Source organism: Gobio gobio (genome assembly GCF_949357685.1).
Source record: "Gobio gobio genome assembly, chromosome: 7".
In the NCBI taxonomy this organism is placed as follows: Eukaryota; Metazoa; Chordata; class Actinopteri; order Cypriniformes; family Gobionidae; genus Gobio; species Gobio gobio.
In genome coordinates, this window is record NC_137103.1 from 35,500,540 (window position 1) to 35,516,648 (window position 16,109).

Here is a 16,109-nt window from a genome sequence, read left to right on the forward strand (position 1 = left end):
ATAAACACATTCTACTCTTAGATGTTGCTGTCTTGTGCTGTGAAAAGCTTAAACTCTCAAACCTAAAATTTGTCACATGGGCCTGCAGATTCAGAGTGGCCAAAATATTCCAAAGGGAAAAATATATTAGTAGGCCACAGCCTTACCTTGGGTCCATTCTATTTCATACACTTTGCAATTTGACTTCCATTGACTCCCTTGGATAAAACACATTTTGCATTGCTATAAAAATATTCAAAATAAAAGGCAGATTTTTGGAATGCTAAACCAGGGTTTTCAAACTGGGGGACCGCAAGAGATTTCTAGGGGGTCTGTGGAAAAGTTTAGAGAAAAACGATATAAAAACAAAACAAAAATAAGTATAAAAGTATAAAATTAAAAATAAATAAATTAAAAGTTAATAAAAATAAAATATTTAAAATCAATAAACATAATATATAACAGTACAGTGCTGCAGTGAGTAGGAATAAATGTTATATGTAATATTTTACAAATTTATAATATTATTTTCTACAGTAGCCTATACATTGATTATAAGTAGGCCTATAAATACATTGAAAGGATGCTAAATACATTGAAAATGTATAGCTGTCATTTTAGAATTGGGGTCCCTTGCATGAGGAGGATCATATTTTAGGGTCCGCGCCATTTAAAAAACTATTACAGGATACACCGGTATAAATGACAAAATATGGTTGTGGCACCCACACTTGGACCCTTACTACAAAATGAGTAATGAAATTGCGACATCTGCCGGTAAGTCTGAATTCTGCACTCGGGCAGGAGATACCGAACTACAGTTCACTTTCATGGACTCTTCTACTGCTCACGCAAACTCAGAAGAAAAATACCGTTTCGCACATGAAGAGCAGCGTGCTCGTGATGGTGGATTGAGAATATGGATTGCTCAAGAAACAGAATGCGTTTTGGAGGTTGGCTGAACCTGTAGCTATGTCTGTCTGTCTTGCCTGTTATTAGCCTGTATCTTCTTACTGATCCTTATGCTTTTGTTGTTAAAAGTTTGCAGGAAGTATGATAACTAGAAATCCATGTGTTTTGTGTGTAAGGGCTGCTACAAAACCATTAACAGGGTTATGATTATGAATATTGCAATTGGTATACCGCTACTTATTCTGTTACTTTGCTGTCGTCAAGAGACGCACTTTTATGACGGGAAAGTATTACACCAATTCAGTGCACTTGACAGCATTTGCCTTTAAATAGAACGTACTACCTTAAAATAGAACTAACCTCAATTTTAAATAGACGTGTTAACAGAAAGAAAGGATCAGAAAACTACGACGCAGTTGAGTAGAATTGCAAGGTGGTTAAAATGGGCAGGGCTTGGTGGTCCGGATTGTCTTGAAGTTGTCAGGTACGATGGGTCTAAAAGGATTTTTCTGCTACAACTCTAAATTTGTTTGTTTTCAGGCCAGTGTCTATTAGGCTAATTTTCATTCATTATTCATCTGTAAAATATTGACAAGACGGCCGCCGTAGCAACACAGTCATGCGGTATGTGTTACTTTTCTCCTCCGCGCCGCATCAGACTTCATTTGAGATTAATTGATAAGGCATTTTTGTTGCGTGAATGAAACGAAAATGAAAACAGAAAAACCTTAATGCAATTCCAACAAATCTAAATCTTCAAATTTAATAATCAAAATATACAAATAAACAATAAAGATCTTAAGCCCTTTTTGTTATGCATAATGTGAAGAATCTGCTGAAGAAGGATGGGAGGTTGTGTTGTTGTTGTTGTCTTGCATTTATGCAGAGGTGGACCGTAGTGAAGTATTTTTTCTTTCTACTCAAGTACATTCTTCAAGTATATGTAGGCCTACTTTATCAGCGTTTTTCTTTGGAAAACTTTTACTTCACTAAAGCATGTCATACTTTTTTACTGCACTACATTTTATAAATATTTTAGTTTTTACCCTTAATACTTAATTAGATTAAAAATATATAGTACTACTTTCTTCCTTGTACTTAAGTAAAACTTTAAATTCATTTTACTTGGGTAAAATGTAAATTTACTTAAATGCCTTTTTAATGTAATTAAGTAGCCTAATGCATAATGTAGTGCAGTAAAAAGTACAATATGCTTTGGATTGTTGTGAAGTAAAAGTTTTCCAAAGAAAAACACAGTATAACTTGAAACAGATACGTTTAGCGGTATACGGTAAGCAGAGTAAAAATACTTCATTACTATCAGCCTCTGCGTTTAAAATTATTTGCCAAAACTAGGCCTACAATATTATTCACCCAAAGTTAAACATCTGAATTCAATGTGAAAGTCAGGCATTTCAAACTTAAGACGATGTTAAAATGATTTCCTTATCTTGCATTTAATGAACTAATTTACAAAATTACAATTAACAATGGTGAAATTGTGTGGTAATAAAATAATCTGAATCAAATATATTTTTATTTATTTCAGTTTTTGTAGTGAAAAGTGACTGCATTTTGTCAGAATACTAAAAATGTTAATATGACCCTAAATGTGTTTTATGTATTAACGTTTATCCAAAGTCATTAATTATTTGCAATTTGAAGAAAATGCATTTATTATCTTGCAGCTCAACGATTGATTCGGCTTTTTTGAGCTGTATAACGCCACCTAGAGGAAGAAAGGTGTCTTCCCAACTCTAAACAGATATAATCCAGAAACACATGCCTCTCAATGGGATTCATAATGAGGGAGGAGCTAGTCGTTTGAGTTTAGTTCCTTATTCTCTTGGATTGGTGGATGATTATCTGATTGAGTAGTACATGTATGAGCAGAGCAGGGAAGAGCCTATGCCATCCGCTCAGCTGATACGAAACAACGCCTTCCAAGACTAGTCAAAAACACTAGTCCAAAACCTTTCAAGCTTCCTTCCATCCTTAGGACACATCAACCATCTGAGATCTCTTCATTTACTCCCGTACAATCTCAAGAGAAAAGGTAGGCGTCGTATATTGAGTTGCGAGACAGATCGTTCGATTAAAAAAAAAACATTAGTCGTTTGATTTGACGTTTTCCTGGAAAGTGGTATTCTGAGCATTGTCGAAGATAATACTATAAAAGTGATGCTGTCATCAGGAAAGACATAGGGATTAAAACCTAAGTAATCATAGGCTATATAATTGACACTTTTACTGGATTGTTTATGTTGCATTAATCATTTTTACGACAGATCGTAAAATAACCCCCACATTGGTCTAAAGTTTCATTACGATCAATTCATTAAAAACTTCAAGTTATGTGTGTAAATCTGTATTTGACCTTTGTTCTAATTGCTTTATGTAAGCAGTCCAGTTTGTGGAACTGCAAAAATAATAATAATAATAATAATATTTTTTAATAGTGACACAATTGATACAATGATGCACTTAATCTGGCATTGTGGGTAAAAGGCCAGTGTCTTATTACACAATGGCTGTCTGTCTGTCTGTCAGATGCTGCTGCTTTAGTTGCCTGAAAATGCATGAGGCATGAGAGAGAGAGAGAACTCTTTTTGCTATTTTTGTTATATTATAGGCTTCTAAATCTGACATTTTCTGCTTGGTCTGCAAGCTCAAAAATGCTGTCCGTTGAAACAGGTTTAAGGCAAAAATGCTGACTCACTGGTTGTGTAACTTTTTTCTCAATGGAATCTATTCAGGGAGTAAGTAGTACTAACACTACTATACATCTTCACATACAACTGTAATTTGATCTTGCAGGGTCCAAAATGTCTCAGAAGATCAAAGCAGGTTCTGTGGTCGAGATGCAAGGAGATGAGATGACCAGAGTAATATGGGAGCTCATAAAAGAGAAACTCATCTTTCCTTATCTGGAGCTTGACCTGCACAGGTGAGATAAAGTGTGTGTGTGTGTGTGTGTGTGTGTGTGTGTGTGTGTGTGTGTGTGTGTGTGTGTGTGTGTGTGTGTGTGTGTGTGTGTGTGTGTGTGTGTGTGTGTGTGTGTGTGTGTCAAGTCAAGTCAAGTCAAGTCAACTTTATTTATATAGCGCTTTTAACAATGTAGATTGTTTCAAAGCAGCTTTACAGTGTTAAACAGGAAAATAATGCAGCATAATTTTATTCAGCTGTATAGCCATTCTGGAAAAATTTCAAGTATCATACAGTGACAGTGTGGGCTTTAGATTAATAATTTGATCAGTAATTTAGTTTAAATGGTTAATTTAGTTTATTATTTAGATGTATTTCGATGTTTAGTTGAAAAATTTAGTGTCCCCAACTGAGCACGCCAAGCCAGAGGCAATGTGTGTGTGTGTGTGTGTGTGTGTGTGTGTCATTCACGGCAGGTGAGCGTTTCTCTCATTATATTTGATTTCCCTTGTGAATACATGTTAATCTGATTTAAAGCAACTTTGCTGCCAATTAGTCGTGCCGTACAAACATTTGCAATGGTAACCATGGTACTAAAGTTAAAGGGATAGTTCACCCAAAAATGAAAATTGTCATCATTTACTCACCCTCAAGTTGTTCCAAACCTGTATGTATTTCTTTCTTCTGCTGAACACAGAAGATATTTTGAAGAATGTATGTAACCAAACAGTTGATGGGCCCCATTGACTTCCATAGTAATGAAAACAAAATACTATGGAAGTCAATGGGGACCATCAAACGTTTGCTTACCCATATTCTGCAAAATATCATCTTTTGTGTTCTGCAGAAGAAAGAAATTCATACAGGTTTGGAACAACTTAAGTAAATGATAACATAATAATGAATGCCTTATCACTACAGTTATTGTTTCTACTGTAACATGATTATAAATTAATATGTACTAGGGGTGAAACAATATATCACAATACAAAATTGCAACATTATGTATCGTGAATAGTGACAATCGGTATTGTGTATAGTTCACCCAAAATGAAAATTACTGTGTGAGGGGAAAAAATTTAGATTTTTTTTTTTAATATAATGTATAATAATGCAATGGGGAATATTTATGGATCCAGAAAATGCCAAATGTCTTGTGTTACCAGTAAAAAGTGGCCTACATTATGTATCTATGTATGTATCATTATGTATAAATGTATCTAGTCAGTGACCGAGTGCAAGCATATTGGTCTAAAATAATTATGTATTTTCAGCTTCAGAATCATGAATATTTTTATAGCTACACTGTGTAACTTTTTTAGTTTATTCTTAGCTAAAAACACTTAGTTCTTTCAACAATATATGTGCTCATTAATGTATTTTTGCTTCTTTCAAATAATAAAGTATTCTCGTAAGTTTATAATATGCCATTGAAAATACATACGGGTGAGGGGTTCGAATGCCGGTCGCCATGTTCCCCCTCCATCTTGAAAGTACATTAGCCAAAGAGGGACATACCCGTAAATTCAAGCTTCGCCTTTCGCGTTTTTAAACTCTCGATTGCACCGTGTTGAGTGTGGACGAGGTCGAACTGGAAGCCATGTTAATCTTGGACTAAATCAGCCACCGTAGGAGTTAAAACGAAATCGGAATTAAGAGGAACAGAAACTAATATTCACTGGATGGTCATATACCTTTTCAACCGCTAGATGGGGGAAAATATCACGCAGTGTAGCTTTAATTCTGGTGTCACCATTGTCCTGTGCATTGGTGCTTTTATGTCTTAGAGTATCGCAATAATATTGTATCATGAGTTCAGTATCATGATATGTATCGAATTGTGACATGAGGGTTTTGTTACACCCCTAATATGTTCAAAATCTTTTATATCTCTATATTCAAAAAATAAATAATATTTAAATAATTAATTAAATTTTTTTTTTTTAAATGTTTGATATTTACCACAGATTTATTTTAGTGGCAATAACTGCATTACTAACAATAATCACTCCACTGAGCAGGTATCTGCCAAGTTGTACAAATATGACATTTCTTGTTTGTCAGTACAGATTTCTCAGGCCACAATTTGGTAATCCTCAAGGCCAAAGGGAAGTGTTATCATCCCATAAGTTCACTTTTATTACCTAACATCCCTTTCTGTGCTTGAAATTGTCATGAATCGTCAGCACCTGAACTTTGAGCTTGTGGTCACAGTTTGATCTGTGTGGCTCTTTAGCTATGAAGTATGAAGTATAAATAAAGTGCATGAACTTGACCTGGAGTTTGGTAGAATAGTGCAAACTAAGTCTGATAAGAGTATAATCAGTATTTTAGCAAACAAGGTGTCATCACTTAAGAGAGATCTCTTAATGCATGTTCATTCAGTCTGTGAACTGCTCTTTGAGCTTGCGTTGTAAGATTGTTTGCGTATCTTTACTTCTCTCAACATCCTTTAGTCGCATTGTTGAATGCCTTTTATGCATTACATGCTTTTATTGATGGATTAAACTGAGCTAAGTCTATGGCAGCCCCTAAAAATGTATGACAAATTGTTCTGAAATGTCTAAATCCTCTAGCGCCACCAACAGTTTTTCAGAATCATTATCACACCAGGGAGTGGAAGTAAAGTGGGTGAAAGGTTACAGCATACTTCACAATAGCGAGGACCGAGAACAAGGACGGTATGGGAAAGTTCCGCCCCCCCTGTGTTGTAGCTCAGTGATACTTTAGCTAAAGCGTATTAAGTGTGTCACACTCTTCCTTGCTAGTTGAGAGGACGCCTTCATCATTTCAGTCACACATCTACAGAACAGCTGAGGCCTTTCATTTGCTTTTAACTGCTCTGTGAAAGTGAAGGTTGCTTGGATGAATTTAAATCAGCATGGATTTAGCTTTAGTTTGAAGATGCCCGACTATTCAAAGGTTTAGAGGCATGTTTTTGGTAACTGGAGATCACAAAGTATCTACTGAATGTTATTCATTACCTCATAACCATAAAAAGCATGTATATTACCATTAAAGGACAGTCCAATACAAAAAAATACAAAAATAATGAATGCTCAAGGATGCATTAAATTGATCAAAGGTGACACTAAAACATTTGCAATGTTCCACAAGATTTCTGTTTCAGGTAAGGCTGTTTCTATTCATCAAAAAATCCTGAAAAAATATAATAAGGTTTCCACAAAAATATTAAGCAGCACAACTGTTTTCAACATTGATAATTAGAAATCTTTCTTTAACAGCAAATCAGCATATTAGAATGATTTCTGAAGGATCATGTGACACTGAAGACAGGAGTAATGATGCTGAAAATTCAGCTTTGCCCTCACAGGAATAAATTACATAAAAAAATTATTTTGAATTGTAATAGCATTCTGTCTGTTTTATCACAGTAAGAAATGAACTGTTCTATTTCAGTTCACTGGAACACAGTGTCTTTGTGCTAAATTACCATGGCACTAGTTTCCCATTGACCTCATTTAAAGCGGGCCGTGGGGCGCCATCTTCTGACTTCTAGTGTTGTGTGATGGAGTCCTACATTACCAATTTGGCTGTCAATTTGGCTGAATTATAAGAGTTATAAGCTTTTTTTTTATAACTTTATTTTTAGATGTTTTTATAGTATAGTCAAATGTAGGGGTGAGAGAAGGGTCAGGCTCAGAGAGGTTATAAGCTGTAGACCTTATGTAGCCCCGCCCCTTTTCAGCTCTGCACTCGTTGTGTTCTGTTTTCTGGTTTGTATTTCCAGAGCATGTAGGTAAGATCCAAGCGGCAACCTCCCGCAGTTTCTCTTGAAGCCAATACGGAAGTGACTTAAACTGCAATTCATCGACTGACCACTAGGGACAGGCTTCAGAAGGGAGCAGAATCTCATTGATCCCATGTTAAAGGGTAACTAAACCCTAAACCAACTTTTTTTAGTTAGAATGACCGCTCTGTTGCAAAGCTACTGGCGTCACTCCAGTCATTCTCCATCTTTGCGACTCGCGAGTCAGACAGCTGTCAATCAATCCGTCACATCGGGTCTCAGTTGCATGCCCTCCGCTCAGTCCCGCCCTCGGTTTGTCCCCCCTGTCTCTGCTGGGCTCTGACAACTTTTCCAGCATTTTTCAAATATTGCCAGTGGGTGGAGTTAAGCTCTGAGCTGGGGTTTAGTTACCCTTTAAAAGGCCCAACTTTACAGCAGAAAAAAACGTTTACAGCCTGGTATAAATTGTGGTTTTGGTCTATATGGCTAATTTTACCCTTCATGAAGGGCGTGGCCACTTTGAGTGGCAGGTGTCTTTTAGTCATCTCGTCACCTCAGCTCCACCCACGTCCCGTCTCTTTGCCCATTTTCTATTATCCGGGAATGACGGGCTGTCAAGGTGGCAACGGCCAGCTCGTCCCTACTTTACGCTTCAAAACTGCTCTTCAGAATCCTATGGGTGATGTCACGGACACTACGTCCATATTTTTTTTACAGTCTATGGTAATATCTTATGGATTTATGAATGAACCGGTCATTATAAAATCTTCCCGCTCTACTGACATTTGTTGTGACAGCCTTCAAACATTACAGTGTATATTGTACACTGTAACTAAAGTTATCATGAGCAGAGCTACCTCAAAAACAGAAGTTCAAACACAAAATTCTGAAGAATGCTGAGTGCTTGTTTCTTTGGTACATAAGGTTCATAAATATCAGATTTTTTTATTTTTTTGTCTACTAAAATATAATTTGCAAACTAATCTGTAAAGAAATGCATAATAATTATTAATATGTCAAGAACATCACAGAATAGTTTTCATAGATGAGCAAAACTCAAGGTTTGTTTTTTTTTGGTGTCTGTGTGTTAGCTATGACCTGGGAATGGAGAACCGTGATTCCACCGACGACAAGGTGACGGTTGAGGCGGCGGAGGCTGTGAGGCGCTACAACGTTGGCATCAAGTGCGCCACCATCACTCCTGATGAGAATCGTGTGGAGGAGTTCAAGCTCAAGTCGATGTGGCGTTCTCCCAACGGAACAATTCGGAACATCCTGGGTGGCACTGTGTTCCGAGAGGCTATCATCTGCAAAAACATTCCCCGCTTGGTTCCAGGCTGGATCAAGCCTATAATTATCGGCAGGCACGCACATGGAGATCAGGTGGGGAGCTCCTACTCAAGCACGTATTAGAATATCTATAATTAAGTCTAATTGCGAATTTGTTCTGTTTTTTGTTTTGTTTTTTTTCATATTGCTGCTGTTTTATCAAAATTCAAATGCCTAAGAGAACATCATTTAATCTTGGTAAGATCACGTTATAGGTAAAACATCTTCTGAAATAACCTATCCTCTTTTACACTTTTACAGTACAAGGCTACAGATTTTGTTGTGCCAGGCCCTGGAAAAGTGGAAATGACATACACACCCAAAAACGGAGGGGAGCCGGTTAAGTTTGTTGTCCATAACTTTGAAGGTAACCTTTTAATAAACTTTTAATTGAAATAACTTCTCCCTCTTGCAACCTCATCTCTTCTCCGATGACGTGTTTACTTGCGCGAGAGCGAGACAACCTGTCACTCATATGAGATCACAGCGATAGCAAACCACAACCATCCAATCAATTCCCAATGGACAAAATGAAGTCTATAAGACTATCACAACTTCCAATCATGCTGACTTTTAAACAATCTAATTTATTTGATCTGAATTATTTACTATGGCACAGTCCATGCCTGCATCTGAAATCACATACTCTCTGTGAGTACTTCTTTTGAATAAGTAATTATTTTGTGACTGTTAAAGTCTGTTCTATATAGTATGTATGTGTGTAGTATGAATGTAATCCAGATGTACTACATGCATCGTGTTATCATTGTCATGTGATGTGACCTTCCAGTGTCAGTTGTGTGTCTTCACTGCTATTCACAAATCCCCTCCTGTGGCCTCATGGGATTGTAAATTGTTAATTTGTATGCGCACTTCAGAATTTTACTGGAAGTGGTAGGTTATCTGGGTACTTTTGCCTACTGTTTTATAAATGCTATGAATTCACAGAGGTGTAAAGAAAACCATACTTCAGTAAAAGTAAAGATACCTTAGAGTGAAAATGACTCCATTACATGTTAAAAGTCACCAATTCCAAAACAACTTAAGTATTGTTAAATCAGATACTTTTTTACTCAAGTATTTTACTCATACTAAATTTGGGCTCAAGGATGCACTTGTCCTCAACACCTAAGATACATGCCAGTGATAAACAAGAAACAGTTGATTTTTGAAGAGAGCAATCACATGTTTATTTTCTAAAATTAAAATTAAACTGAACACTTCAATATTGCAATAAATCAAGGTCGACACAACAGACTTTAACATCTACAAACACTCAGTTAAGTATCAGTTAAGCTCAAGTGCTCTAAAAGGGCATACGTTAACCAATATCCTTCAAAAAGGTCTCTTCAATATAACAAATTATAATTAAAATAATATTGTCAAATTAAATAGTCAAAGCCTACTTGCACTGGACGTCATCGGCCTCATGTCCTCATCTCATATATGAAACACCTGCAATTCACCTGCTAATGCACTCGCATTCACGGAAAGTAGCCTTGTTGGCAATTTTGGGTGAGTAAGAGCAAAATGCACAAGTTAAAGTGCCCTGAAGATGGTGATATTGCTTCTTTTGTAGCAGAAATAAACTGTTGCAGAAAAAGTGGGGTGCCATGCAAAATGTAATGAGTAATTGCATTACTCATCACAAATTTATTGCCGTAAAGAGTACATATAGGCCTACTTATTAAAAGATGTAGTCAAGTAGAGACTAAAAGTTGCTAATATCTTTGATACTCAGTCAAACTACAATGTAGCCAAAAAGATTCTTAAGTATCATAACTAATTACATAATACTTTACACCACTGTGAATTCGTAAATACTATACTGTTTTTCACCTACTATATATTAAGAAAGTATGTGTTTTCTACCCTTCCGTATCTCAAAGATGTGTAAATGAATGTCTCTGTATGTTGATGTTATTACAGTGGACTGTGACCTGTTTGAGCACCAAACATGTTTGTCTAGTTAATGTTACAGTATAAGGCCACATGGCCAGATTAACACTCTCCTGGGTATGCAAATACTGATCTGATTAAATTATTCTGCAAAGATTGGATTTGAATGCATTTGGAATGGAGCCTACTCGATTCTAAATATAATTCCGCACAAGCATATCTGCTTTCAGACCAGGTTTTCTTGAAAAATATAATTTTTATATATGTTCAGGTACTGGTGGAGTTGCGCTGGGGATGTACAACACAGACAGTTCTATCCGGGACTTTGCTCACAGCTCTTTCCAGATGGGGTTGACCAAAGGCTGGCCAATGTACCTCAGCACCAAGAACACCATCCTGAAGAAATATGATGGCCGTTTCAAAGATATTTTCCAGGAGATCTATGAAAAGTGAGTCGCCATGAAATGGTTGCGTATGAACTGGCATTGAATAAATTGACCTTGATCGTATCTAGTTAGGGTCTTTTGAAATGAAGTAGCATTGAGTGCATTTACTGTATAACTCTTAAAATCTGCCTGTTATAAAACTAGTTTTAAAAGCTTAAACTAATAAACGCATGGAATTTTTTCCTTATAAAAGATTTTCTCCTGTCATGGCATTAATGCATAAACATCTACTCATAACCGCATATGCCCACACTGAATAAAAATAAGTAAATAAAGAAAAATGATAGAAGTTGGCTTTGTAACGTGTGTGTGTGTGTGTGTGTGTGTGTGTGTGTGTGTGTGTGTGTGTGTAGAGACTACAAAGCTCAGTATGAGGCCAAAGGAATCTGGTATGAGCATCGGCTGATTGATGACATGGTGGCTCAGGCCATGAAGTCTGAAGGTGGGTTTATCTGGGCCTGCAAGAACTATGATGGAGACGTGCAGTCAGACTCTGTAGCTCAAGGTGAGTAAAACTTATATGCAGTGTAATCACATATTATATCTTATTAATAATAACTTTTGCACCCAAACAATGCCAAAACATTCTATGAACAAAAAACAGTAATGAATTGTTCAGCACTGAACATAAAAAAAATGATGAATTATCTCAGTGTACACTACCACTGAAAACTTGGGGTAAGTAAGATTGCTTTATTTATTCATTTTTATTATTTTATTTTTATCCAGAAAAGATGCATTAAGTTGTTTCAAAGTGACAGTACAGACTTTTACATTGTTACTCTAATTTCCTTTTTAAAATAAAATGAAATGCTGAAAAAAATTAAATGCTGTTCTTTTGAATCCTGAAAAAAAGGTTTCATGGTTCACAAAAATATTAAGCAGCACAATATTTATATTTCTTGAACACCAAATCAGTATATTAGAATGATTTCTGAAGGATCATGTGAAACTGAAGACTGGAGCAATGGCTTTGCCATCATAGGAATAAATTACATTTTAAAATATATATTGTTTAAAATTCTAATAATATTTCAGTAGAGATTACTTCCAAAAGCATTTAAAAATCTTGCCAACCCAAAACTTTGTATGGTAGTGTATGCTTTTGAGTTTAAATCTTGTGCATGGTTTTTGTGCCAACTTTGTTTGAATATGCATTAAGCCCTATCATGAATTTGCGTAATGGCATTACTCATTGTGAAAGTATTATGAAAGAATTATTACATTTACAGTGAGTAAACTTTCTGGTCTCTGTCTCTAGGCTATGGGTCATTGGGTATGATGACCAGCGTTCTTGTATGTCCTGACGGGCGTACGGTAGAAGCTGAGGCAGCCCATGGCACCGTCACGCGGCATTATCGAATGCACCAGCAGGGCAAGGAGACGTCCACCAACCCCATTGGTGAGGAAAACACTTTACTATCAGTCAATCAATAAAATCCACAGATGATGCAAACAAAAACTGTTTTTCATGATCATCGCACAACTTCATAGACTCACAATTTTATCCCATCAGCCTCTATCTTTGCGTGGACGCGAGGGCTGCTGCACCGGGCGGAGCTGGATAAGAACGCAGAGCTGCGTGTGTTTGCTGAGGCTCTGGAGGCCGTTTGTGTCGAGACCATTGAAGCTGGTTTCATGACCAAGGACCTGGCCATCTGCATCAAGGGCATGTCTAAGTACGTCCATTATCTACTCTGGGTCACTTGCTCTAAAATATATGGTATTTATTAAAGGTCATTAGAAAGATTTCTCAATTATAATGGTTTTGTCAGTGATAGAGTTGTGTTAGACATGTGGATTTGATGATGGCTTGCTATAGACAGTATGAATTCAGTGATAAAAGCTTGATATTGCATTTAAAAAACACTGAAAACTAAAAATAAAACATATCCACAAGACATTGGATGAGAGACATGTTCTGATATTTATATATTAATTTTTCTTTCTGTGTATTTCTTTTAAGAGTTGCACGTTCCGATTACCTCAACACTTTTGAGTTCTTGGACAAACTGGCCGAGAATCTGAAGATAAAGTTGTCAAGCCAGCCCAAACTGTGAAGCTGCTGGGGTTTAATGGGGTGTCCACGTACACACACACACACACACTTGCACGCAGCCCACAACCCACGTCGAGCCGCAGACTTTGTCAGCCTCATCTCCTGTCTAACTAGGACCAAAGACAGAGAAATGGACTTCACCACTACAACCAGTAGGGGGAGCAGTGCACTTTCAACTGGAAGACATGAAAGTGCCTTTTTAAATGGAAGGAGCTACTGTAACCTTCATTACGCTTTTAAAAACAAATTGGAAACACTCATATAGGAAATTTGTATCCCTATTTATACGTTTTATCATCGCAATTTTTGTTTTTAATCATGTCCCCTGTAGTGCATAAATATGTGTATTTGTGTTCTATTGCTGTAGTGCAGGGTACAGCCCATCTCTCAGCTGTTTGAACACCTGTTGCCTTATCATCTGCATGTGTAATTGTCTTGTCTTCAGGCAGCCACTCTTGAAGCCATCCCAAGAACAGTGAGATTAGGTTTTAACAATATAAAAACCTGCTTTTAATTGAAATGCTGGTAGTTAACGCCGGTAGACATTCCTCTTCATTCTTCAACAGTCTGTTCCACTGTCTGTCACCGTTTTACAAATTCATTTCCTTATATGCTTCTGTTTATGTCAGTCTGTGTGCTCATGTGATCAGGTCTTGTGATACGACGTCAATAATAAATGAGAGTTTTTAAGAAGAGTATTTCACATTTTGTCTTTTGTCTGATCTTGATAATTTATTAAATATGTTTGTTGTATGAATTAAAATGTGTTAAGCATTGGCTTCAGCTCTATTACATGGCATCCACTTCAATAATTCAATGGCAAACAAATTGGTATTACTATAAAATGTTAAAGCCGGGTCCATAATCAAAACAATTAACGAATTGATGCCATGATTAAAATTAAAATTCTTTCTAATGAATTCCACAATTCCGAATTTTACAATCTATATAGCAGAGCCTCCCAAGCTAATTGTTCCTTTCAAAAGGGTAAAAGACACAGAGGCTAGTTTAAGTATTTTACAGTAGTGGCCAAAAGTGATGCCCGGCCTAGGTAAATTGCCGTCTTCATCCTTGATTCAAATACTTTTAAAAATGTGTTAAAGATTTTGTAAATTTATTCAGTAGTTGTGCTTGGAGTCAATTGTTTTATTTGTGATAACATAAGGAAACATCCAACATTGTGCGGATATAATTTTTTGCCAGGCTCTCAGGATTTGTGTGTGTGTGTGTGTGTGTGTGTATGTGTGTATGTGTGTGTGTGTGTGTGTGTGTGTGTGTATGTATGTGTGTGTGTGTGTGGTATAATAACCTGTAGCTGTAGCCTTTTTTGCCGAATATTTTTGTCAGATGAATATCTTAACTAAGTTTAGTGTTCTGTTCTTCCCTCATATTTAAAATATTTAATAAATATAAAATATGTTCCACATATTTTGATGGTTTAATTGAACTTGTAGGGTAATTAAAAACAAATATCGGTAACACTTTATTTTACAATGTCCTTTTGTGCATGTTACATGTAGTTATTATGCATAATTACATGCAACTAACCCTAAACCAAAGTACATTTATGCCTGGTTTCACAGACAAGGTTTAGTCTCACAATAAAATGCATGTTTGAGCTGACTTAACTGAAAGCATCTTGAACTAACATATCTTAAAACATGTCAGTGGCATTGCTTTTTTTCCCCCTCAAGATGCAAGCCAGTAATGTTTTTTTTTTCTAGGGCACATTTTAAAAAGTTACTTAAACATTCTAATTTAAGGGCTTAATCTAAGCCCTGTCTGTGAAACCAGGCCGTAGTTAATTAATAATACTCAGTACTTAAATGTATAATTACACTGATAAAGACACCTTAAAATAAAGTATAACCCAAATATCCCCTCCATACATCACTTTTGGCCACTACTGTATTAACGCTGGTGTACATTTAATACTAGAATACAAAACATTGCTGTTGAAGTTATAATACCTTAGTTACTGACTCTTTTTGTTTGCATAAACTATTACATTTTAAACACTGCGGCAACAAAATCATATTGTGGTGTGTTACCTGATGAAATCATAATGTTGTCAGTTGAGGCGATTGTGGTGGTTCATTCACTAGATGGCAGCACAATGTCATGAAGACGGACAGCCTGTTGCAAGGAGCCTGCCATCTTTCTACACCAAAGCACAGAGATTTTCTAATATTTTATTTTATTTAGAAGGCTGTTATTATTATAATATTATTATACATTTTCATGTAATTATTTATTACATGTTTTAATCAGTTTTTGAATGGAAAAATAGGCCTACATTAATTAAAATGTCCACATGTATGCCTACAGGATGTGACTTCCACCAGGTGACCAGAAAATCAGGCCTGTGTCTGAGCACCAAATAGTCTGAACAAAGACTTCTACCTATACACTCCAGGCCAAGTGTCCTTGACTTTATTAGATATGTGACAATGGTTTAGCCCAGTGAGAGCAGAGAGCGGAGGGAAAGACATCAGGCATGAGAAAAAGAGAGAGAGAAGATAAAGACATCATCCCTCAGACTGTCACCATTGTGCCGTGATAATTGGATTCTCCCTGTGTGAATGGAGACTCATTCATGGGCTTTGTTAGTGTAAAGATTACTATTGTGCCAAAGGAAGTAAAGCCTTATGAATATGAAATAGAGGCCGGTGGTGATTCGGACGTAAATGGCGTATGCGCTAGCTGAGGTCAATGGACACTGCAAACCCCGCCCCCGCAGCCGATTTCATTGGTCAATTTAATTCATCACCTGTCAAGAAAAGTTAACGCTATCTATCAGGATGTGCTA

General features: G+C 36.5%; 1 protein-coding gene across 2 annotated transcripts; it reads left to right on the plus strand.

Annotated features, from left to right (window-relative positions):
• Positions 1–759: 759 nt before the first annotated feature.
• On the plus strand, positions 760–14,059 carry idh1 (isocitrate dehydrogenase (NADP(+)) 1). 2 transcript variants are annotated; one of them, XM_079821291.1, is made up of 9 exons: positions 760–932; positions 3,709–3,838; positions 8,659–8,950; positions 9,158–9,263; positions 11,067–11,244; positions 11,595–11,746; positions 12,503–12,643; positions 12,758–12,920; positions 13,208–14,059. In XM_079821291.1, the coding sequence occupies exons 1-9, from the start codon at positions 899–901 to the stop codon at positions 13,299–13,301; spliced, it is 1,290 nt and encodes a 429-aa protein (XP_079677417.1). In that variant the 5' UTR covers positions 760–898; the 3' UTR covers positions 13,302–14,059. The 2 variants fall into 2 exon arrangements, with proteins under 2 accessions (XP_079677417.1, XP_079677418.1); XM_079821292.1 differs by lacking the exon at positions 760–932 and adding an exon at positions 2,688–2,947.
• The last annotated feature ends 2,050 nt before the right edge of the window (positions 14,060–16,109 follow it).